At 40.9% G+C, this 26,365-nt stretch overlaps 2 protein-coding genes across 3 annotated transcripts in view; one reads left to right on the forward strand and one right to left on the reverse strand.

The window, feature by feature from the left end:
- Positions 1–72: 72 nt before the first annotated feature.
- txlng (taxilin gamma) lies at positions 73–15,839 on the reverse strand. Its single transcript, XM_051380030.1, has 11 exons — positions 15,754–15,839; positions 13,279–13,389; positions 12,980–13,121; positions 11,709–11,800; positions 8,444–8,614; positions 7,751–7,945; positions 5,786–5,905; positions 5,572–5,646; positions 5,322–5,414; positions 5,142–5,237; positions 73–957 (listed from the first exon to the last, which is right to left on the reverse strand). Exons 2-11 carry the CDS (start codon positions 13,369–13,371, stop codon positions 580–582), a joined length of 1,455 nt encoding a protein of 484 aa, XP_051235990.1. The 5' UTR covers positions 13,372–13,389; positions 15,754–15,839; the 3' UTR covers positions 73–579.
- A 4,697-nt stretch (positions 15,840–20,536) lies between these two features.
- Positions 20,537–26,365, forward strand: part of ccdc102a (coiled-coil domain containing 102A) — an 87,746-nt gene continuing 81,917 nt past the window's right edge. For both annotated transcript variants that reach the window (XM_051380014.1, XM_051380013.1), the window contains exon 1: positions 20,537–20,701. The gene's annotated coding sequence lies outside the window, so the exon portion shown is untranslated. The remainder of the gene's footprint in view (positions 20,702–26,365) is intronic.

The following is a 26,365-nucleotide window of genomic DNA, read 5'->3' on the forward strand; positions in this document are numbered from 1 at the left end:
AGCTTCAAACCTGTACTCCTATTTGACAATTCATTTTGCACATAGAGAAAATAATGTATCCACGGTGTGATATGATGTGATCAAAAAATATATATTTAATACCCTGTGGCCAATACAGACGTTTTTCTTCTACACTAGCCCCATTTCCTCTTCAAGCTTGTCAGATCACAATGTGACTGAGGCTACATTAATAAAACCAGAATTTGCAATCAGACATATGACTAGGGACAGACCTTGTGAGGACTATGAACGGCCTCAATTTGACTGCATGGACATTCCCTATGAAAATACAGTTATGGTAGAAAACAGGGAGTACAAAGTGCTCGCCACATGGCCAATTCTTACAAGCAATGTAAACGTGGGTAACGTTTTAGAATCCAATCCTTGATACAATCATTTTACTCTTAAACTATCGCTCAAAAAAGATATGGGTTCAGTTTCAGAGACCTGGAGAGGCAAGTCTAGAATTAAAAAAAGACACTTATCCCCATTAAAGATGTTTTTCTGGCTAGTTATGGAACCAGGCTAGAGGTGTGTGAAGCCCTCCTACCACCCCCCTCTCACCTACACACACTCAGTTCAGTCCTGCTGTGTGGTTGCTGTTTCTGCAGGCTGGCTGCTTGTCGTCGTAGCAGTAGTGGTTTTGTCAGTAGCAGCCTGCGTGGGGTCCAGTTCGGGTGGTCTGGGAGCTTGGTGGATGCCCTCTGACTCTCTGCCCTCCTCGACTTCTCCTTCCCCCTCCCCATCCTCCTCGTCCTCTTCCTCGTCTTCCTCCCCGGCTGAGGGGTCCCGCAGCTGGGCTGAGGGAGGTGCCGCGGTCTCTTTGTCTCCCTGCTCCTGGAGGAGACTGAGCCGGTTGTTGAGGTCGTTCCTCTCCTTCTGCAGGGCTCTGCACAGCCTCTCCAGCAGCTCCAGCTTCCCCTGCAGGGCCTTGAAGTGTCCGTCACGCAGAGTTTTCTACAACACAACACATTGTTTCATCAAGTGCGCTTTTTATCTTGGAAACAGCAGTTTGGGAAAAGTTGGGAGATAAGATTAGTTAGACTATAAAGTGGACCTCGAGTGAAGCTTGTTTTCACCTTGTTTCATGCTTTTGTTAGCAGAAAGGGAATCAAAGGAAACAGAACAGAATTGACAGATACTAAAACCCCTTCTTAAAAAGTCTACTCTTGACCCAGGGGTTTTAGCCAACTATAGACCGATTTCTAACCTCCCGTTCCTCTCTAAGATTCTGGAGAAAGTAGTCGCCAAAGAGTTGTGTGACTTTCTACATAACAATAGTTTATTTGAGGATTTTCAGTCAGGATTTAGAGTTCATCATAGCACAGAGACAGCTCTGGTTAAAGTTAATAATGACCTTCTGACTGCTTCTGACAATGGACTTGTCTCTGTACTTGTATTATTAGATCTTAGTGCTGCATTTGACACCATTGACCATGATATTCTTTTACAGAGACTTGAGCATCAAATTGGCATTAAAGGAACTGCCCTAACCTGGTTTAAGTCATACTTATCAGATCGTTCTCAGTTTGTACATGTTAACGATGAATCCTCCATAAATACTAAAGTTAGTCATGGAGTTCCACAAGGTTCTGTACTTGGACCAATACTATTTACTTTATATATGCTCCCTTTAGGCAACATTATTAGGAATCACTCCATTAACTTTCACTGTTATGCAGATGATACGCAGTTGTATTTATCAATCAAGGCTGATGAAATTAATCAATTATCTAAATTACAAACATGTCTGAAGGACATAAAATCCTGGATGACCTGCAATTTTCTGATGTTAAACTCAGAAAAAAACGAAATTCTTGTTCTTGGCCCCAAAAACCTTAGAGACTCATTGTCTAAAGATATAGTCACTCTAGATGGCATTAACTTGGCCTCTAGCACCACTGTCAGGAATCTTGGAGTTATCTTTGATCAGGATTTGTCATTTAACTCCCACATAAAGCAGACCTCTAGGACTGCCTTCTTTCATTTACGTAATATTAGAAAAATTAGACACATCCTATCACAGACAGATGCAGAAAAACTAATCCATGCATTTGTTACTTCAAGGCTGGATTACTGCAACTCTTTATTATCAGGTTGCCCCAATAAGTCCATTAAAACGCTCCAATTAATTCAGAACGCTGCAGCACGAGTACTGACAGGAACTAGAAAAAGAGATCACATCTCTCCTGTACTAGCTACTCTGCATTGGCTCCCTATAAAATGTAGAATTGAATTTAAAATCCTCCTCCTCACCTATAAAGCTCTTCATGGTCAGGCCCCTTCATATCTTAAAGAGCTCATAGTACCCTATTACCCCACTAGAACACTACGTTCTCTGAATGCTGGGCTACTTGTGGTTCCTATAGTCTCTAAAAGTAGAACTTGACTTAAAAAAAAAAAAAATTTAAATGGCTGACTTCAACGCCACACCACGGACACGCCCTTCAACGTACTGTCACAAATAGCACAACTTTTAATCAGCAACATATGTTGACTGTACTGACCAATTTTGAAGCAGATCCGATAAATTCCCTGGGAGGAGTTTGTTCAAATACAACACGAGAAATCACAGAAAATGACAAAACATTAAAAATGGCTGACTTTGATACTACGCCACGGACACACCCTTTAAATAGGGGTGTAACGGTATTTGTTTTCGTCCCGAACCGTCACGGTACGGGCGTCACGGTTCGGTGCACTCATTCATACGACAAATACGTCTGAGTGAGTTTTAAAAAAAAGTCGAGTCCTCACTTTAATCCAGGTGGCGGTAATGAGCCTAAAAGCTGCCCGAAACAGTCATTACAGAAGAAGAAGAAGTAGTTACAAAAAAGGACGAAGAAGAAAAGTTATGGAAAGTGTGGAGTTGGAGGAGCCGCCAGCTTCATTTAAATCAGCTGTTTGGGAGCACTTTGACTTCCCAGTACAATATAGTGGTGATGGCATGCGAGTGGTGGACCGGACAAAGACTTTCTGCGGGCGATGTTTCACGGAGGTGCGGTATGTTGCTGGGCAACACCTCAAACATGCTAACCCACATAAGACGGCATCACCGCGACATATCTGTCACTGGTGCGGGGAAAAAAACATCTTTGGTGCAACAACTTATCCCCGCTGCTTTTAAGCCACCTCTTGACATTAACACTGACAGGGCCAAAAACATCACAGAAGCAATTGGCATATACATAAACAAATATGTTCATATGCCGTTCTTATAATGATGTTACCAAAGTTGCCAGTTGGCAAGAAGTGCTACCTCACTACTTCAATCTATCTTTTCCTCTGTATTAACAGAATGAGAACCCTCCTAATACATTTGTTTTATTCTATTTATTTTTTACTTTTATAACAGGACATGGTTTTTTATTTTGCAGTCAATTGGTGTCTGCTCAAAATAAATGAAAAAAAGCTAGTCTTTTATATGTGAATTTTTTTTCCCGTTGTACCGAACCCGTACCGAACCGTGTCCCCAAAACCGAGGTACGTACCGAACTGTGACTTGTGTGTACCGTTACACCCATACCTTTGACGTACATGCACAAATAGTACAATATTTAATAAGCAATGTCTTTTGGCTGTACTGACCAATTTTGAAGCAGATCTGATAAATTCCCTAGGAGTTTGTTCGTTCAAATACAAGACCACGGAATTCAAAATGGACAACTTTGACGGAACGCCATGGATATGCCCTTCAACGTACAGTTACAAATCACACAACTTTTAATCAGCAACATTTTGATTGTACTGTCCAATTTTGAAGTAGATTTGATAAGTCCTTGATAAGTACCTACTGTACAGCCATCGTCTGTACAGTAGGTACAGTGACTGCTTACTGCAGTGAGGTGTGAGATCAAACCACTGGAGGTCAGCAGAAACAAGGTTTTCATGAAGTGTTAGGTTACTCAGAACTTACAGATAATGTTAAGCATGTTCACCATAGGACTGCACAATAAGCAAAATCCTTGGATAAAGGTAAACTGTGTGTCAAACAGCATAATAATGAAGTACTGTAGTGCTGCAGAGACACCCTGGTCTACAAATCTTGTTCTCCAGATGTAAGAAAACCCCCAAACTTCATCATCATGATTTTATGTTTTTTCAGCGAAAACTACATTTGTGACGCAAAAATAATAATTTTTACACTAATCATGAATCAATCGTGAATCAGTCGCAATATCTGTCTATATTATCGCAGTGTGATGTTTTCGTGCAGCCCCATCTTAAAATCTTAGTTCACCATCCCAGTAAAGTGTGCTTTGTTTTGCTTTTATTTTAAATAAATAAATAAAAGTGATACATGTGTGCCAACCGGACACAAAACACACACAAACTACATGGGAAGGATGTCTTATTGGCCAGAGCCTGGCTAGCTGTTTATCTCTGCTTGCAATGCTGTCAAAAACACAGACAGGTCTTTCTAGTGGATCACTCATATTGGCTGTTAGATGCTTTATTTCTGTGCACACCGGTTGCATTTGAGTGGGTATATTTACTGAAAAGATGCTCTGTGATTTGTCTTGTAACATTGGTGGCATTTTGCTTTGACGCTTTCAATAACCGCCATTCAATCTGGCGATATATGACAATTATTGAAAGCCGTTTTTTTATTTATTCTCTTTAGAATGGAAAAGTTTGTTCATTCTGGATTCAATGCTCTGTTGTCACCATATACGTTTTTCTCTTTAGAGCATGCCAGTAAATTAACTTTTCTCTGACTGCCTCTTGTCCACTTCTGTGTCACACAGGTTATGTGTATCTCACTCACTGAGTCAAGTCGCAGTGCACAGATTTGATTGGTTGCGTAGCATCATGGGAGATGATTCTGGGACGCTAAACCACAAATGCTCCGGCATGCTACAATGACTTCTATTGCCAACAGCCCTGCTTTTATGTTGTTGTGTTTTCACACATATACCCTGGTGAAATGTCAGGAGGGCACTTCCAGTCCTTATGCTAAGCTAGGCTAACTATGTCCTGACTCCAGTTCTGTATTTAACACACAGAGATGGGATTTTCATTTCACTCTCTGAAAGACAGTGAGTAAGCATATCTTGCTAATTGTTCTTTTATTCTTTTCCTCTTCCTCATGCTACCAAACAACTGAACAGACAGAGACAAGTGTAGATCATAAAAGTCACCTCCTCGGCCATCTGCAGTAGGGCCTGGTTGTTACTCTCCCATTTGGTCCTCCACTGTGTCGTCTCTTTCTCTAGCTTCTTGATCTTCTTGGTCATCTGGAGGTAAATCCAGACAGTTAACAGCTGGCAGGGAAACTAGTGAGACACCCACAGGTTCAACTAGCAACCGACTGAGCTCACCTTCTCCATCTCTTGTCTGAAAGTGGTGAAGACCTCGTTGCTTTTAGCCAGGGTGCTCTGAAACTCCTCAAACTTGTCCATGTAGAGGGAGAGCTAAGAGGAGAGACAACACATCAGCTGGTTGATGTGCACAAAGGTCAACACAGTCTGTTCCTAGTAAAGATACTGTGTGCAGTGTTTCAGATCCACCAAGGAACTGAACTGTGTGTGTGTGTGTGTGTGTGTGTGTGTGTGTGTGTGTGTGTGTGACCTGCTGTTTGAGCTGCGTTTCTTGCTCCTTCATCAGCTCACACTTGCGCCTGGACTCGGTGGCGTCTTTCAGCAGCTGAAGCATCACAGTACAGTCAGTTGTACAGCTCTCACTGATCCTCAGTGCTGTTTAATGCCTAACATTGTATTTCTGCTGGCTACTACTGGCTGCTTACTGCTGTTTGGGGCAATGAAAAGAACGAAAATGTACTCACAAAGTCTCTCTCTCTCTGCTGCTTCTCCTCCACTTCTCTCATCATCTCAGTGATCCTCTGCAGCTTGGCATCCATCAGCTGCTGCTGCAGCTCCTTGTGCTTGAACACCTTGTCTATGTGCTGCCAGAGGGACACATCAGAGTTACACTAGGTTGGACAGCCAGTGGTGTGCTCTGCTGTGAGCAACTTTTATCACCCACAGACTTCTCCTTTGAACCTCTTTTATCTTATTTCCCTTGCAGATATTGGCCTTTTAATTAACACCAGTGAGTGATTGAAGGCCTCCAGCGGTTTCACAGTAAAACAGTAGCTACAAATCTTCAATTCAAACAAACACACAACCCAGCCCTAATGTTTAGGAATCTTAGGGCCTTTTCACACCTGCCTTGTTTAGTTGAATCGAACCCTGGAGCGTTAACCCCCTTGGTGCAGTTCGTTTGGGAAGGTGTGAACACATCAATCGCACTCAGGTGTGGACCAAAACAACCAGACCAAGACCTTGTTGAAGAGGTGGTCTTGGTCTGGTTCCAAACAAACTCTGGTACGGTTCGTTTGTGGTGAGAACATGATCCAACCTCAATCCGACCCAACTGCAAGAAGCATTGCGCCTGTTTTGGACTAAACCACCTCCCGTAGCCAGCTCCACTGTGCATACTGTGTTGAAGACCACGGGCGTAATGTTACCCGATGGATCTTTCGGAAATATTTTCGGCTGATGAGCATGTGACAGTTCAGGAGGATTAATGCGCGCCTCTGCCTGAACTGGCTTGATATGCGTCGTTGGCGACTCCAGTGAATCATGACATTATTTTCCAGCCTCGCCTCATTTTCAAACTGTACCGTTTGCCTACAGTGATAAGTGCAAACTATGTAATACACGATGACCAGGGCCAAGAGCAACCCGTGTAGTTGTCCCTCCATTGTAAAATTGAAAAGTGGCGCTCTGGAGTCTGCTCTTCTTTGTTTACTTCCGGGAGTTTTCCTGCATGGAAATCCTGACCAATTAGAGAGCAGTTTCCTCGCGCATCACACATTTTGGTCCTCTTGTAAATGCTGCCGTGTGAACACAAACCAAACTCGAGGCCACATGCAACATTGTAACAAGTTGGTCCCTGATTCGGACCCGAGCAAACGAACTACAGGTGTGAAAACACCCTTAGAGTAGGACTGAAATGATACGTCAAGAAACTTGTTTACAACAATCCGGGTAGAGCAATATTAAGTGAAATTCAAGCCTGGCTCTGCCAGGCTAAGCATTGTTCATTTATTTATTTATTTATTCAAAATAGGTTTGTATACATCAGTAACAAAGTTGAAAGCGCATCTTATGGTCAACACGTGAACACATGGCGGGTCTGAGGTCAGGTGTCTTTTTCAGCACCTAACACCCCACAAACCACTGCCCCTGTCACTACACGCAAACTAGGCTACTTGTGATTGAACATAACGGGATGTCACAAAGAAAAGGCCAAAAAACGCTGTCGGACGAACAAAGGTGGAGACGTTGAACCCGCTGGTTCACCTGTTGACCAGGAGTGCAGTGGCGCGACGTTGGCTGAGCCACGGGTCAATGAGGTAGCTAGCATGGATGTTAGCTCGTCGTCCGCTGCAGTGGCAGAACAACCTTCTCCGTGCCGCGATGGGAAACATAGAACCAGCGGATTTAATCAGTATTGGTTGGTGGACCCAATTGTATTTTTTGTATTAAAACATTGGTGTTGAACAGTACTTCAAGAGTGGTGCTTTTGTGAGACTATAGTTGGTGCTTAAATATTGTCAATAAATGTCTTATAATAACACATGATTACATTGATTATTACAGTCATTTTTTCAAATTTCCAGTCAACTTTTAACATTGATTTAATGCAAGGCAGTATGGAACCACTCTAAATTCTACTACGTCATGAATTAGCTTAGCAAGTTTTCTGGGGGAAACCCTGTAGAGGTACTTTTGAGCAGTCTCACCTCCTCTCGGAGCTCGTACTGCTCAATGAGCTTCTTGAGCTTCTCAGCCAGCTCCATGTTCTCCTGCCTCAGCTTGGTGTTGTGGGAGCTGTGCTGCTCCATCTGCACCTCGATGTCGCTCAAGGTCATCTGGAAGTGCAGCATGGCCTCCTTCCGCTGCTCCTCGTACTCCCTAGAGCGCTGAGCGTTCTCCTCCTGTCAGGTGGCAGGTGTGGGAGTGAGAGGAGGTCAACAAGGAGTTTAACAAAGGGGAGGGAAATCTGCTATTCACACTGGAAACAAATGACATCAGAGAAGCACTGGAGAAACTGGAGAAATTTATCAAAGTTTATGTTTTTGTGGTTTGTGATTGTGAGACTGATTTTCTTTGTTCAAGTCAGTTGATTCTCGAGACAACTCGGTTTGCTTGTATCCTGTGTTGACGCAAATAAATCTTGCACGTGGAGTGAATCAGTCAATTCTCTTTGCTTTCTGTGAGTCTGTTTCACCATTCTGGGTACCTTCAGTGGGAGTTTGTGGTCTCTCACTATAGTCACATAGCTAAAGGTCTAAGTCAGATAGACATCGATTGAGGTGCATTGATACGAGGAAAATTAAATCACAACAGGTTATGACAGCCACAGCTGCTGGTTATTGTCAAGCGAAGACAGAAGATAAAAACAACACTGATGGATCCAGCTACAGTAGGTGTACCTTCAGTGTCTTGTTGTGTCTCTGCAGCTCCCTACAGAGGCTCTCCAGCTTGCTGCGGGCCAGGATGGCCTTGCTGTGCTCCCCCTGCAGGTGGATCTTCTCCTTTACGATCTGAGACTGCTTCTTCTGCAGAGCCTTCAGTCGCTTCTGCATGCAGCGACTCTCCTCCAACTAAACAAAATAAACAAGATAAAACGTTATGGTTGAACTTGAATACATAAATAAAGTACGGCCTATTAATAGTACATGTAATTGGCATTTCAAAACTGGAACCAAAAAGTCTGTGTCCACATGTAAGCATGACACATTTGGGGAGGATGTTTGTTAAAAAGATACACATACAGACACATACACATTTATTCTTTTTGTTCATTCTTTACTTGCTGATCTCAGGACAGACATAGATAACCATGGTGCATGTTAGAGCTGAAACAATCAGCCGATCAACAGGAAATACATTATAATTACTGATTTAAAAAAATATGTATGTGAATAATTTCTGCTTCCTTTAGTGTTTAATGATAGTAATCTGAGCATCTTTAGGCTTTAGATCATTGGTCAGACAAAACAAGCTGAAGGTGTGAACTTGGATTTTAGGAAAGTTTTTCTGACATTTTATTGCCCAAACAATTAATTAAGAAAGTAAACCACAGATTATCTGAAAACAGTAGTAAGTAGCAGTCTTAGTTCATGTACAGTTCCTATAAAAGATACCCAACCGCAACCACTGTGGCTTTTTGGCAGAAGCTACACAATAAAACCAGTTGTTAAAGTGCAGTTTTCCATTCAATGTCAAAATGAAAAAAATATTTTCTACACATGCAGACAAAACGTTTGACACAATGGACTGAAATATTTTAGACTTGAGGACGTTTGGCAACTCATCCAAGAGCCCGCCTCAGTTCTGCTGACTAATAGGGAGTCCAGGCCATTTAAAGCTGACACACAAATCATCACTGGAAGTCGCATAATTAGTCAAAAGGAAAATCTATGTTAAATACACTTTTATCCTACCCAGATAGCCAAACTTAATCTGAATGAACCGCCAATTTGTCAGCTGTTTTCAGTCTACACTGCTGGAGCAGTTACTGGGAGATGTTAAAGACTGCTGTTTAAAAACATTATCTAATATTTATTCATAGAATTAATTTTTGAGGATTTAATTTGGATATATGCTATACCCTCTGTGATATTGATAGTCAAACATTTTAGCGTTTAGTTTTGGGAACCATTTCTAAAGTGGACCTGTGAAAAGGCCCCTCACTCACCTGATTTAAATAACTGTGACAAAAGCCTGGGAGTTATAGTGGGAGCAATAATTACTTGATCCCTTGCTGATTTTGTAGGTTTGCCCACTTACAAAGAATGGAACTGTGTATAATTTTAACCATAGGTACATTTTAACATTGAGAGACAGAATATCACAAAAAAATCCAAAACAACAACATCGTACAAATTTTGTACATTTATTAACATATTTTCGCATGAAATAAGTATTTGATCCCCTACCAACCAGCAATAATTCTGGCTCCCACAGACCAGTTAGTTTTCCATTAAGAAGCACTCCTAATCTCAACTCATTACCTAAAACACCTGTGTCAACTTGTTACATTGTTATGCAGCTGTATTAAAGACACCTGTCCACACAATCAATTACATTCCAACATTTCCACCATGGGCAAGACAAAGGAGCTGCCTAAGGACATCAGGGACAAAATTGTAGACCTGCACAAGGCTGGGATGGGCTACAAGAAAATAAGCAAGCAGCTTGGTGAGAAGACTGTTGGAGCAATTATTAGAAAATGGAAGAAACACAAAGTCACTGCCAATCTCCCTCGTGGGATATAAATGATCTTGAGAAAGGTCAGGGATCAGCCCAGTACTACACAGGAGGAGCTTGTTAATGACCTGAAGGCAGTTGGGACCACAGTCACGAAGAGAACCATCAGTACCACACTACACCGTGAAGGATTAGAATCCTGCTGCATGTGCAAGGTTCCTCTGCTGAAGAAGGCACATGCACAGGCCCGTCTAAAGTTTGCCAAAGAACACCTGGATGATCCGGAGGAGGCTTGGGAGAAGGTGATGTGGTCAGATGACACCAAAATAGAGCTATTTGGCATCAACTCGACTCGCCGTGTTTGGAGGAAGAGAAATGCTGAGTAAAACCTTAAGAACACCATCCCCACTGTGAAGCATGGAGGTGGAAACCTTATGCTTTGGGGGTGTTTCTCAGCTAAGGGGACAGGAAGACTTCACCGTATGGAGGGGAGGATGAATGGGGCCATGTACTGGGAAATTTTGGGCGACAACCTCCTTCCCTCAGTCTTCCAACATGACAATGACCATACAAAACATACGGCCAAGGCAACAAAGGAGTGGCTCAAAAAGAAGCATATTAGGGTCCTGGAGTCAGCCAGTCTCCAGACCTAAAACCCATTGAAAATCTGTGGAGGGAGCTGAAGCTTCGAGTTGCCAAGCGACAGCCTCGGAACCTTAAGGATTTGGAGAGGATCTGCAAAGAGGAGTGGACCAAATCCCTCCCAAGATCTGTGCAAACCTGGTGAAAAACTACAACAAATGTCTGACCTCTGTGTTTGCCAACAAAGGTTTCTCCACCACGTATTAAGTCCAATTGTTCTATGGATCAAATACTTATTTAATGTGAAAATATGATAATAAATATATAGAATTTGTACGATGTTGTTGTTCTGGATTTTTTGATATTCTGTCTCTCAATATTAAAATGTAGCTATGATTAAAATTATACACAGTTCCATTCTTTGTAAGTGGGCAAACCTACAAAATCAGCAAGGGATCAAATAATTATTGCTGTATAATTGATGGAGGGATAAAATTAGATATGTTTTATAATTGCTTTATTATTTTTGCGATGTCAAATATTACACCGTTTTTCAGTTATTTAATTGCAAGAAAGATGTCTGATTAATGCTTATTTTGTAATTGATGTCTAGTAAAAATATTTTAAAAACAGTGTTTGTCATGATGAACGAAGAAATGGCGACATAAGTTGACTTCCAAAATCTTAAAAAAAAACCTGACTCATACACACTTGTTGCCATTTTTCAGACTGGGTACATGACACTGATGGCCCATTGCTCTGATTGGCTCTGCTATTTCTCCAACCCAGGAGACAGCAAGCACACCACCAGACTGAAGTGGATTGCTGAACAGAACTGAGATGTAGACTGAACTGAAGTCCGGCTGTTCAAATGAACATACGGTATTCACTTTTTGATCTTACCAGGTCTGCATATTTCTTGCACAGAGCGGCCAGCTTCTCCTCAGGAGTGGCTAGGGAGTTCAGGGCCTGCATTAAAAGAACCACTTCTTTCCCTGGAACATAAAGCACAATTAAATCATAACGACTGAATCGCTGTATAGCACTGGTAGACAATTCATTCAAGACGAATGAGCAACTTCTATCACCACAGATAATGATGGTTTAAGTATTCTGAATTGCTGATTGATGCTAAACAACCGTGATTTAATACTATTCCACACCTGGTATGGGTTGGACATGACAACTAACGTGCGTTCTTAGAGAAGTGATGCATTTTAGATGTGTACAATACTTCAAACTAACTAAGTATTAATTGAAGCAGAAACCAACATTTCCTGCTACCTTGGATGTTGCTGCTACACTAAAATGGTAAAATAAATAACCCTGCCTCTGACAATACATTAATGCAGAGACAACATGAATTCCTCTTCTAAAGTTATGGACATTGTCTTGTACCACTGACCTCTAATGACTGCAGAATATTGTGAAAAATGTTGCACACTGTATAAACTGAACTGTTAACTTGTTAAATGTCATACCCATACAACCGTCAGTGGAAACAGTTAATAGTATTGAAGAGAGAACCTAACCATTGCTGATTTAAACAAATTACCACTAGGCATACTGGGAACATTATTCCGAGCAGTGTTCTCCCAGTGAGAATTTTACATTTTATATTTACATTGTTAAAAAAAATTAAATGTACATAAAGACAACTTCACCCACCCACTTACTTAATGAAGTAGCTAGGTATGTCAACTATTTAGGTAAAATAACTTGTCTTTTTTGGCCGGACTGCAGAAAAGCGGGGCCCGTCATAACAACACAAGTGTCAAGTGTTTCCCCATTGGCCGTTGCTCTTCCAGAATGGACAGATGCAGAAAGTCCTCAATTACATCCTCAGGGGCTTTTACAGCGGGGTGCAAACGTCTTCAATTAGGACCTTGGGAGGCTTTTTTAGCTTTGTTTTTGCACATGAGAGGCCCCATGGCTTTTATGCTCAATGTGCTATCTGTCTACACTGTAGCCTTTTTCAGATATGGAATATGTATTATTGTGAGCTTCATCCATCTGTTGTAATGGCTTTTAAGAGATACATTTTGTGCAGTGAATGTGAACAGATCTGACTTGGTAAGACAGAAATGTGACTTGGTTGCTGATTAATACCAGAAACTGACTGATGTAAAACTGTCATCACATTTATATAATGGTGTCCCTAGTAATGTTCCTACCCAAAGCCTTGTCCTCTCCAGATTTGGAGTCTCCTCCGGGATCGAGCTCTGCCTCTCCCAGGTCGCTGGGACTGTCCTCTCTGCCTGGAGTTTCCCCCCTCTCCTCAGCGCACAACCCCAAACCAAACTCTGCAACCTCCTCCTGATAACACACACACACACACACACACACACACACACACACACACGTGAATACAAAGCAGCTGGAACATCTCACTGGACAGCTCTTTCAAAATTAATGACAAAGAGAAAATCCACAAAACCCCACACACACAAAAACACATGCTGATAGTGTTTACCTGACTTGGGCTGTCCAGATCGGGTGGAGAATCGCTGCCTCCCACTATTCTTCTGGTGGCCACATCAATCTCACAAACTCCTGCTGTCTCCATTAGTGCTGATCACAAAAGCTAGAAATTCATAGAAAACCAGAATTGTTAGAAAAAAATAAATGAGATTGTTCCATGATCAAATACTTGTATCTCGTAATGAGTAATGGGGGTCGGACGGCGCTGCTTCAGGTACTAGACAATGAAATGCGTTTCAGAAATTCTGTTTAAATAATACATTGGTAATAGATGGAAATGTAGCTTCAGATGTCAGGTCAGGTTTGGGTCTCAGACTTTATAATACCAGCTGAATTTTTACATTTACCCTCATAATCCTGAACCCCTTTAGTAAGTTTGGTAAGGTTACTTGGAATACTACAAACTGTGCTTTTTTATTTTCACTGGAACAAGTTTGAATTTTTGATGAACTATACAAAAAAATATTCACTTTTTTGCAACTTGTACCTTCTCAGGCGATTTCATTGCTAAACATGCCTAAAAACATCACAACATGTATTGCAATTTTTCAGAAAAACTGCCCTGAAATCAGGCAATTTAGGCTGGAATATTAAGTTTCATTTCCCAAATTGGTATAATTAAAAACTATGCAACACTGTGCATGTGTCTAAAATAAAGCTTGAAGAAATTATTTATTTATTTTAATAACGCGATAAAAACTTTAAATCCTTTATTACAGCTGAATTAAATCCTATCAAATCAATTTTGAATTTGCGTTTTGTATTACAAATGTATCTGTTACTTGTGTATTGAACTGTCTTTAGAAGCATGCCAAATATTAAAAAGAAACAAACTATGCAGTGTTTCTCTCAGGCATGGCCAAATAAATTGTATGGAAACAAAGACTTGATGACAGAACCTCTGTGCTGATGTGCTAACAGCACGAGCATATTCCCATTGGTCAGCCATGCCTGCACTGTCAGGGTCAGAAATACAACTCCCCTGAACATTTGCTGTGCTTCTGCAGTTGCCATGTGACAAACCCAGATTGAGAGAAAGGCTCGTGGCGTTAGTATGCTATTAATAATGTAACAAGACTCAAACAACAGCGGACAGCAGAAGTCAACCACGTGTGTACAACAGCGACAGGAGCAGCCTTGTCAGTCGTCTCAGGCCTACAAACACCACTTTACTTCTCCATCCCTGTACGTAACCAGTTAGCTGTTAGCTTAGCAACCTCACACCCACAGTCTCAGTAAAGGATTCCAAAAGGATGAAGATCACGTTTCACACTCTGCTAAAGCTACACACCGTTACGACAACGGAGTGACACAAAATACAGATAACTTACAAGTTGACAATCTAGCCAGTTTACCTTGTCGGCTAATTGCTGTGAATGATGTAACGTTAATCTAACAATAGGAAACAGTGTTAACTTAACGTTACAGCAGCCTGTCACTAGCATTACGTTATGTAAGTTAAGTGTTGCTGATGAGGAAGGTGATTGTAGTGATCGCTGAATTTAATATAGACCGCGGAGTGGAACAGACCAGATCCCCAACAGGTCTAACGTTAGTAATGTCAAAGCTAACTTCGCAGCAGTTTCCTGTACAACCACTGACAACCCCGCAGAACATGGAACCTAGCGGCTAGCTGCGTTGCTAACTTACGCGTTGTTCACTCAAAATTAACAAAACTTTATGACGTTCTTCTTTAAGAAAACGAAACAGCGTTCTGAAACGTTAACTTCTATCTCTTAAAAATATTCAGCATGTGTGTAAAGCACAACGTAGAATGTTTAACTAAACGTTAACGTTACTTGACGGACTTATCGGTGACAGTAAGTAACGTTGGTTAGGTAACGTTGACCAACTTCAAAAAGTTGAAAGAAATACAGAAATGCGCTCCAATTAAAGTAGAATCACTGAGCCGAACTGAAAGACGCCTTATTTTACGAGTAGAAATGTTTTAGGAATAGTGCTATCAGAACTGTGGTTTCGCAGATGAACAAGGTAACCGTAAAGCTTAAAGACTGTAAAGGAAATCTGGTGTGACGTTCCACCAGGACAGAACGGCGGGTACAGTTCCTGGTCATGTTAGCTTCTTAGCTAAACGCACAGCCTACATTTCGTTATGTATTCCTACTACCGTTAACAGTTGCAGTGTATCTATTCAGACATACCGCTATCCAAGGTAACACGGATAGCAAAGAGCGCAGCTGGTTAATTAACACTAGTTAGCCGTGGAACTATAAAGCACAGCTAACGTTGGTTTGCTATTGTTAGCAGGGCTAATCCTGTGCTAACAGCTAGTTGGTGGCTAGCCTACAAGTGAACTTTACTTCGGCAAATAACAAATGTGTGATAGTGAGTGTGCAAGCTAGGCGCTCAGGCTGATAGTGGCAGCTTCCTCACTGCGTTTAAATTCTGTAAACACGGTACAAAAGCAGTGTGTGCGATATGTTTGTGTAATAGCTCGAGCGTTTACCTGTGTGTTTTCACTGTGGATAGAAGCAGGACACTGTTATCAAGCTAGCTTGGACTGTCAGGTAACAAGTCAAACGTCCGGTTAACTCTTTTCAAAATAAAATATTTAATCAGTTGTGTTCTACCATCATTTATATAACGATTTACAAATACGTTTGTTGTCCAGTCTTCCTAAACATTGTTATTACACTCATTTTTACCTCATTGGGTGTCTGTTTCCTGTATTGGTTAGCTACAGAAGAGAGTTTTTCTCCACGGTTTCACTGCTCTTTACCATTGATTTTACACATTTTTACATTAATAATAATTATCATCACCATAATAATAGATAGGCGTTAATCTTGCTTGCTTCTGGAGTAGGTGTTGTACTTATCTGATGTACTTCCGCTGAAATTAGGTATAATATTGATTAATTTTACAAAAATATACATAATCACACAAACTGCAGCATACCCCGTCAAATGTCCCTCCGCATATGCTATTGACATTTTTCTTTCCGCTTTTAATTTGAAGGTAGCACCCTCGTAATTATGGTAGCAATGTGACCAGCTTGATGCAACTAAAAGTCAAAACCAACAGGAAAAATCCGGGAGCTTTTTCCGGGACGTCAGAGACAGGGAAAACAAGAACAGCCACTTGATACCCAGTCCCAACAACAACAACAACAACAACTACAAAAACGACTTACTTCCCAGTATCAAGGGCAATTCATCCAATTAAAATCATCTTCTTGCAACATTTAACGTTGAGTGTCATTGTGAGGTGACTAAAATTCCCATGCTGCTCGCAAATAGAAATGAACATTTTGAATAGTCCTACATAGAACACGCGGACAAATCACACACTGGCCTTAGATAGGGTTTCACAACCACTACAGTTTCTCTTTGGAAGCCTACACACTGGTCCTTTAATAGGTCGATCACTGCATTAGTACTTGAAACGTGTACCAAATAGTGGATCTTACTTCTACTTGGGCCTTAGGCTTGTCATCACTTTTCGCTTACACCGTGTACACAATAACAAAAGAATATAGGATCACACAGCACGTTCTAATGGGGATTCATTTTTTCATCATGTAACAGTAAAGGAAACAGTTTTTTTTAGAGAGCTGGAAAAGTTGCTCCCTGTATGACTTTGGTTTATGTTTAGAATGCCGAAGGCCTGCCATACTGAACAGTTAAGAAATCACTATTACTAGTTTAAATTTTGATGTTTGCCAATGCACTTAACACACTCAATAAGCAGAAACCTGAGGTGCTATCAATTCTGGTGTGGAGTACAATAAGTTGCTGGCTCTATTTTCTCATTAAGCTTTCTGGGTAACTGATACACAACACAGATAACAAAGAGCTGACCCATCCCATTTGAGTCAGAGCCAAAAGAAGTCGGCGAAGATTCACTTCAGCTGTCGGTGAGGGGAATTCAGTTCCTCGCTGAAGGACCCAGGTGCTGGCTGCTGGGGAGCCTGTGTAAATAGCATTTGCAGACCATATATTTGTGCACATTTACACATAATTCTGTGATTCTCATTGTGAGACTTCTACTCTGTGCTTTAAAGTACCAGTGTGTAGCATTCAGTGGTACCTAGCTGAGAAGTTGCACATTGAAACCAACTGAATACAGCTCATCCTTCAAAGTCTGTAGGAGAAACTGAAGTTTCACTGATATGAAAGGACAATATCAGTTGACATGGTATGGGCCTTAGAGTATGTCCTGCTTTATTGCCTGATCTTGAGGCTGTCTTAAAGAGTTTCCTGTTGTTAAAATCCAGCCTTGAATTAAGACTGTAATTATATGAGTTTTGGGTAACACTTCTTGCAAATACCACCAGGAGCACTAGGAGGAGCCAGAGGAACCTGATTGTTTCACACATTATCTGTCTCATGTACTACTGTCAGGATATAATGAAAGTTTCAACAAATATGACAAAAAGTTACCTACTACAGCTTTAAAGACTGCACATTGGCTTTAGGAAATTGTTACTGACATTTCCTTAAACATTTTATTTAGAAAAAAATATTTAATGATTAATAAATAATCTGCAGATTAATTGATAATGAAAACTATCAGTAGTTGCGTTAGTGTGAGTTCATTTTTCAGTAAAGGATATTCTTTTTTATCTTCAATGGGAATTACCAGTTGGATTGTGAAGTCTTATTTGATAATTGTCTCATATGGTGATTTTCTTCTGACCTATAGTGGGTTTTCTAGGGCTGTGAAACACATTCCTCCCATTTACCAACCCCTTTAGGTTCAACCAGGGTCCTCAGCTTTCCACCAGAGGGTGCCAGTGTTGTGCTTTCTCATGTGTTTGTCAAACTTTTGTCATAGCTGATCAAATCTAATGCGACTTAGCTGATGTGTTGTTTTTAGTTTAGCACTTATCTGTGCTGATCAACTGCATGTTGCGTCACTCTAACTTTCATAGGTAACTGACATATTAAGGCTTTTTATGGCATATATCTTTACACTGTAAAAGCTGTTTAATTATTGACAGATTATAAGACAATGGGCCCCTGGAAACAGCACAGTCATGTAAAAGCCCCCCTAACAGTTTACAGCTTACACCCTACAGCTTGCTTCACCAGTGGTTTTCTAACAGGGGTCCTTCAGTGGGTTGTTGGGTGTCCCCAGCAAAAGGAGGAATAGAATATTTGAACTTTTACAAGCCTCTCGAATTGGGGGTCTGTGGCCTAATGTGCATCTATTATGGGGCTGCTCTGCAGTCGAACATACAGGCTATTCAGATTGATTTATTGTTTTTAATTTAACAGTGTGCACATGCTGTTTATTAGGGAAACATGATGAAAGATATAGTTAGATATAATCAGATACAGAACAGTAGATACTCAATATTAAATGATCAAAAAACTGACTGGGACATCCCTTATTTTCCCAACAAGAAATGCTAAAAATAGTGTGTGTGTCAATTGACAGAAAATGTATCTGTAACTATTTTGTCATGTTTGAAGTTAAAATGGAAAATATTATTCAGTTCTGGCTCTACACTATGAGAATGTGCTGCTTGTCTTGTTGAGATTTGGACTGTTGATCTGACAAAACAAGACATCTGAAGACATCACCTTGGACCTTTGGAAAGTGTGATGAAAATATTTTAAGGACTGATGTGTAATCAGGGTCAGCTTTACTGGCCAAGTATGTGTACACACACAAGGACTTTAAATGTGTTTTTGTCATTGCTCGTAATCACAGGATTTGACTTAACAGCAAAGAGCAAGAACAACAAAAGTGAACAAATAAAGGTAAATAATAGACAGGACTATTAGGAACAATAGTATGTGATAGAATAGGTGTATTTATCCATGTACACCAATCAGTCATAACATTGTGACCGCTGACAGGTGAAGTGAATTACACTGATTATCTGATTATCATGGCTCCAGTCAGTGGGTGGGATATATCAGGCAGCAAGTGAACAAAAATGGGCAGCGTGAGGATTTGAGTGACTTTGACAAGGGCCACATTGTGATAGCTAGACGACTGGGTCAGAGCATCTCCAAACCTGCAGCTCTTGTGGAGTGTTCCCGGTCTGCAGAGGTCAGTACCTATCAAAAGTGCTCCAAGGAAGGAAAAACAGTAAACCAGAGACAGGGTCATGGGGGGGCAAGGCTCACTGATGCACGTGGGGAGTGAAGGCTGGCCCGTGTGGTCCGATCCAACAGACGAGCTACTGGAGCTCAAACTGCAGAAACAGTTAATGCTGGTTCTGATAGAAAGGGGTCAGAACACAGTGCAGAGCAGTTTGTTGGTATGGGGCTGCAGAACATTCTGACCACCAGGGTGATCGGTTGATCGGTGTATATATAAAGCACCAATCACCAACAACATGAATAAAATGTCTACACACAAGTCATGTGTTTCTGTAAGTTGTTAACAAAACAAATAATAAATATATTGAATGGATGTACATTATGTGATTCCCAACCCTTTTCCTTAAGGGAGTCTATAATTGAGTAAACTGACTCAGTGACATATTTTATGGATATTTCATATTATATTCAGTGGATAACACTAACAGTAGAGAACAGCTGATAAACTGTACAACGAACCCAAACAATGAACACAATAACTGCAGGAAGTTTGTGTGAAATTAGAGATTTGGATGAATTTTGAGCAGATTATTTCCTGCAAATGTTGGGTTTTCCTGATATTTTAACTTTTTACACAAATTTTTGAGGATTACTTTTTAACAATAATACATACTAAATTTAACCGTTTTGGCACTTTGGTTGTTTTTACTGTGTACTTTTCTAATGCAGGACGAGGTTGAGAGATGGCCCCTTTAATGAAGGAGAACAGCAGAAAGATCAATACAATAAACCGTTTTTAAACCAATGACATTTTCAGAGTATTGATAGCGTATTAGTAATACAGTTGACAGTTTATAGTTCACAAAGTTAACTTCAAATAAATAATAATCATCCCAGAAAATGGTGATTTCATAAAGTCGAAATAGCACTACACAAATGGACTAATGAGTCAAGACAAGAATACTGTAATAAGAGAGCAACTAACCTAAAAAGAAAAGAAGAAAGTGATGAAGGTGAAGTGATACAGGCGGTTGCATTCCAGCAGCTCCTCTCCCGGCGCTGTAGTAATTTCAACTGGGAGGTCTTTACTCAGCCGACCAATGAGCGCACGGCTCTGTGTTGGAAGCGGAACCTGATTGGCTCAAAGCAGTAGATCTTGTCATATAGGCCGGTGATTGGTCGGACGGCTTATCCGAACGTTCGAGACCCGCCCATTTTCTCTCCTCAGTGAGGACGACGTTTTCCATCCAGACTAGAGGAGAAAAAAAACAGCGGAAAGAGAACAACCACCGGACGGAGGTTCGACTGGGAAAAAGGGAGAGCTCCGCTGCTTCTGTCGGATTAAAATACATATTTGACGAGGAGATAACAGCGGTATTCGCCGGGGCTTCTTTTACGGTACGTTCTCCTCTGCTTTTGTTGTAATAGTGGCTGATAGTTTGACTGAGTCCACTGCTCTGAGACACTGGTGTCAAATAACACCAAATTCATCTTGCTCTTCTCTCTTTCTTCACATGTACATCGGTGTTTTTGTGTTAATGAGCCTATAATGGCCCTGCAGTGTAGTGTGAAGGGGTAGGTAGGTTTGTCTGCTGTATCAGAGACATTGTTGCTACAGTGTAAAGAAGAAGCACTTTTGGCTGTTGGAGCCACTGTGAAGTTCACACAGTAGGGCTTTATCCTTTGCTCATTTAGTTTTTGAAATGTTTAACTCTTTTCTTGTAGATGTATACCTACCTGCAATCTAAGGAAACTTGACTTGAGTTCCAGGGAGTAGCCTGTAGCAGGGGTTTCCCAGTGTGGAACCCCAGTGGTACCTCAAAGGGTCCAGAGAGGATGAATATATGAAGATATATTGAATATACACCTGAATATATACTTGTTTTTCCTCTTTTCCTTCAATGATATCTATTTTAACAGAGTTAAAAACAGTATAATTCTGACCCCAAATGTATTATTTACATTTGCAATAGTTTTGGCCACAAAAGCATAATAATAAAATGATTCAAACTTCCATTTAGTGCTGCATGACAGTGGAGAATACTGTTGTAACTGTATTCTGCTTCAGAAAGGTGTCAGTGACCTGAGGTCAATACTGAACCACAATGGTGCAACTGGGCTCTAAAAAAATCAGGAACCTGTTTTTCTTTGGGCCCTCTGCAGAATACTCAGTGGTAAGATTGAACAGCCATCTGACTGTACGCAATCAAACCTTTGTGGCAGGAGACCCCAAAGCTTTGAGCGATAGTGTGCACGAATGACCTGATTCTACATAAACTCTCTTACCTAACAACTGCAACCGTCATGTCATACATGGACAATGGCTGCAGCAATGAATGAAAATGTCTGAATAGTAGTGTCTGTGCTGTGACCTGAGGATTGAGCTCAGGTCAGACAACCATCTGTAGTTAATGTGAATATGCTGAGATATAGTCTTCTTGGTTGTGGTGGTCTGGGATCAGCTTAGAGATGCAGCTAACCGTTGTTTTCACTATTGCTTCATCTGCCAAATATTGGTTTTGGTCTATACTGTAATATCAGAAAGTAGGGCGGCTGTGGCTCAGAGGCAGAGCGGGTCGTTCCTTAATCGGAAGTTTGTGGGTTCGATCCCCCGCTCCTGGTGCCACATGTCGAAGTATCCTTGAGCAAGATACTGAACCCCGAATTGCTCCCGATGCCGTGCGTCGGTGTCTGAATGTGTATGAATGTTAGTTTCTGTTCGATGGACTTTGCCATCACTGAGTGAATGTGTGTGAAAGGGTGAATGTGGCACGTAGTGTAAAAGCGCTTTGAGTGGTTGGAAGACTAGAAAGGCACTATACAAGTACAGGTCCATTTACCATTTACCATTAGTGAAAAATGTCCATCCCAGTTTCTCAAAGTTGATGTCTAAAGCCAATATGATTGCTGATAAATTAATTTGTTGTCAACTATTAAATTAATCACCAGTTATTTTGATAATTTGTTATTAATTTAGTCATTTTTTATATTTTCTGCTTTCTTTCTTCCTCTATAACAGTAAACTGTTTTTTTTTATGTGGACAAAACAAAATAATTGAGGACCATTTTCTGACATTTCATTGACCAAATAACTAATCAGTGATATAGTGAAATAATTGTTAGGTGCAGCCCTAGTGATATCTTTAAATTAGGGCTGCACGATATGGTAAAAACTAGGGATGTCCGATCTTATCGGCCCTCCGATATACATAGCTAGCGATTAGCACTAGCACTCTTTTCAGTATTAATACAATGAAAGTTGAAGTTGTTCTCTTATTTTGCACAGACAGTGTTTACATTTGGAAAGCCATGTTGCATTTATGTATGCATCCAGTGGGGCATCACAATAAAATGAGGCATAATGTGTTAATTCCACAACAGGAGATATCTTATGTTGTTACCTAACAGTTTTGGTGTAAAAAGCCTGCATATATCGGTATCGGGTGATATCGGTATCGGAAATTGAGCAGAAATGCCAATATCGAGCATCCCTAGTAGAAACATCATATTGCGATTATTTTGACAGGTATTGCAGTTCATTATAATGTGGGAATTATTTTTGCATCACAAATTGAAGTGGTTGAATGGTTTCCTGATGTGAAATATCTCATTGCCAAAATGAAAATGGTGTACTATCAGTTACATTTCTACATATGAATATAAAATATATTACTTTCTTTCATAACAAAAATGTTATGTCGTGTGTATGTTTTTCTTGTGTCACACAAAATGAGCAAGGAGTGGTTCAATGACGTCTTTTGGATTTTCTCGGAAAAATGGACGTTCAGCTCTGTGACTTGAATGCAATGGTGATATGCAAGAGGCACAAACTGATAAAGGACTGGGTGTTGAACTTCAATACTTTTTATGTGTTAAGTGTAATTTGTCCAACACAAAGTACCGAAACCTTACATCAAATGTCTGGTTGGATTTATAGTGTGTTTCTTTTCTTTGATAGATATTACTGATTTCAGTCAGATTTTTTGCCAGTTGTAGACTATTTTACTTCTACTCTATTTTGAGTTCCTGTACAGCTGGAGTTAACTTTGAGATTTTTGACTTTCATTGTTAAAAGAGGGGCTCTGATAGCCGGTTCCATTTTGATTCTGGTAACCCATCCTTAAATGTGCAGTGTGTAGGATTTAGTGGCATCTGGCAGTGCAGTTGCAGATTGCGACCCCCTCTCGTTACATTCTCGTTCCAAGCATGTGGGAAAACCTACTTTAGCTACCTCTTCAAGGGCCAGTGTTTGGTTTGTCCATTCTGGGCTGCTGTGGGAAACATGGTGGTTCAACATGGCGGATTCCATAGAAGAGGACCCGCTCCCTCTGTAAAACAGAAAACATACCCATGAACACATCTCTTATTATATCTCTTATCTTTCCTTGCTATTTTTCATTAGCAAATAACAATGTGCCAAACATTCAAGTAGCAGCTTCTCATATTTGATATGATGATGATGCCTCTACATGACTTACATAAACAAACAAGACCATCAGAGGGAGGCTTTTTATATATATGTTATTCTTAATGCCTGGCAGACACCGTGTTGAATTTGGTTGGTTTCCCCTTAATATCAATGAAAGGAGGTGGTAGAAACAGTACCGCTTTTGTCCACAGGGGCTGCCAGAATCAACACAAAATGAAAGCAAAACATTTGGTAAATCTGAAAGTGCTAGAAAGGATTTGGATTTGATTAAATGCTATTTGGTACCAGACCTGCTCGGGGTCCTGGATTTACAGATGACTTAATATATTTGTCACTAAAATAATGCCTATCCTATAGAGAGCTCAGTGAATCAGATACTACACTGTATATATAATTGAGTGTCACATTCAAGGTGGGATATATAGTAGTATTGCATAACAGTAGTATGTTATATATTATATATTAAATTTTATATATTTACACAGACACAAACACACACACATTAGTAAATAAACCTATATGATGTAAATGTAAATTGTAAAATGTGAAATTTGCCATTTACATTTTATTTGACCTAGATCTCTTTCTCTACATAATCACACAATCAAAATTTGGCATCCGTACCCTTTCCCAAACACTTCCCTTGCAGTCTAGATGGCGCCGGAAATAACAAAAACGGTGCTAGTATTGTGTTGAGTGGACCGTAACGAGGTATGGAATTACTCTGAAGAAGCTCCGTTTCAAGATGAGACCAAACTTCAACTGACTGCCTCAAAGCTTTTTGCTGTCAGTAACTCATTATGTAAAATGGCGAATATTGCGCCCCCTACTGGCTGGTTAAGAGGAGTCAGCAGTCAGTATAACAGAGCAGTCAATAGAAAAGGTTATTCAAACATTTTGAACTAGGTCATTAAGCATATGGTCATAAATGTGCACAAAAAACATTAGGCTGATGGTTCCAGTAGGATGCAAGATACACACGCAACCAAATGTGTGTAATAATATTTGCAGCACTATCTTCAATAAATGTACATTCCACTTTAGCATCTGGGTGGGCGGAACTCCTTTTGTTTGGGCTGACTTGTCTGAAATCATTTTTAACTACCAAAGGAAGTCCCACAATTTTTATTGTCCGACCTCCAAATAAATACAGCAATTAACATCCCACTTCAGAACATTTCATCCTATCCGAGAAGATTTGGTGTTTGTGCACTACATTCCAGCAGCCAGAGAGAGGCATTTGTTTTTGATTTATCTGCTGAGATCTTCTGGGTGGTCTCTAGTCTGATGAGTAAGAGTAGATCAAGACTGTTGCTCTCTTGTTGCGGCCACTTTCAGTCTAAGTGCCATTTCCCTAGCCCCACTGGAACAACGGACTTTGCTGTGGAGCTTATGTGCAGTGAGTGAGAGAGAGACTGGTACTTCAGCTGGAGCTAACCTGCATCCTGGGTGATCTGATGGTCTGCAGACAGAGCCCAGGGAGCTGCTCAAGTCCCGTTCATCCCCATCCCCTCTGCTTTTGAAGCCGTTAAATTGGCCTCCGACCACTTTCAGAGACTCACCGAATCACCATGAGGGTTCACACAGCAGACAGCACCATCTGTCTGGCTGCCTGTAGCTGTCTGCTTTGTCGGTGTGATAGCACTACCAGTCTGCTCTCTCTTCATTTCTGCCTCCGTCCTCACATCTCTCACACACTCCTGCCCTCCATTTAACTCACTGCAGTCTGCCTTATTGGCCCTGAGTGATGAAAATGGTATTCATCCGTCTCTCTTGTCAACACACTCACCCACACACACACACACACACACACACACACACACACGCATGCATGCATGCATGCTGCAAACTGAAGGGTGACTTCTGTGTGTGGTTGTCATGGAAACAAAGAGTTTCTGAAGGCAAAAGAAAAAGCAAGAGCCATGTGCTTCTGGTTCAGACACCATGTCTGATCTGTGTGTGTTTGTGTGTATACATCATCATATACCGACTTTGTATACAATTTTCCTTCTGGATAGACTGTTTATGTAACGTAGGCTTAAAGCAACATTTTCCACCTTAAAATAACAGCTTCATTTCAATTCAATTGTATTTATATAGGAGAGGGAGAGAGGGAGAGAGGGAGAGGGAGAGAGGGAGAGAGAGAGAGAGGGAGAGAGAGAGAGGGAGAGAGAGAGAGAGAGAGAGAGAGAGAGAGAGAGATTTCCCTCTGATGTCATCTCTGTGATTTACAGAGTTTTCTGATGGTCAGTAAAGTAACTCCTGCCAATTGTAGCTGCTGTTAGCTAGTTAGCTTAGCAGAGCAGGATGCAGTGCTGGGGGGGTAAACACTGCTGTGTCCCCATGTGAAACTTGTTTTCATGGGTTCTCTCCAGTGTGTGTGTCCTGTGTCAATCCAGCAGACCTTTTGTTTGTCTGTCTTCCTGTGTGGAATATCAACATCCTCTCATTTGTCGCTCCACCCACTGAGACTCAGGCCAAACCCGTGGAGCTACCTCTGTCTGTCTGTCCCTTCACTTACCTCTGTCTGCTAAAAAAAAAAACTGTCTGTGGAAGAAGGAAGTGTGTTTCCCCCACTACAAGATCAGATTAGCCTCCTGAGGACTGTAACACTGTGGTAAGAATGCTATCAT

Source organism: Dicentrarchus labrax, unplaced genomic scaffold, assembly GCF_905237075.1.
Source record: "Dicentrarchus labrax unplaced genomic scaffold, dlabrax2021, whole genome shotgun sequence".
In the NCBI taxonomy this organism is placed as follows: Eukaryota; Metazoa; Chordata; class Actinopteri; family Moronidae; genus Dicentrarchus; species Dicentrarchus labrax.

What these genes read in the sequence shown, in the direction of transcription:
- txlng (XM_051380030.1), bottom strand. Translation starts at nt 13,371, where the DNA reads ATGGAGACAGCAGGAGTTTGTGAGATTGATGTGGCCACCAGAAGAATA. An exon ending in ATCTGGACAGCCCAAGTCAG is followed by an intron (nt 13,122 to 13,278) that starts GTAAACACTATC and finishes GTGTGTTATCAG; the next exon opens with GAGGAGGTTGCAGAGTTTGG. An exon ending in TGGAGAGGACAAGGCTTTGG is followed by an intron (nt 11,801 to 12,979) that starts GTAGGAACATTA and finishes TTTATGTTCCAG; the next exon opens with GGAAAGAAGTGGTTCTTTTA.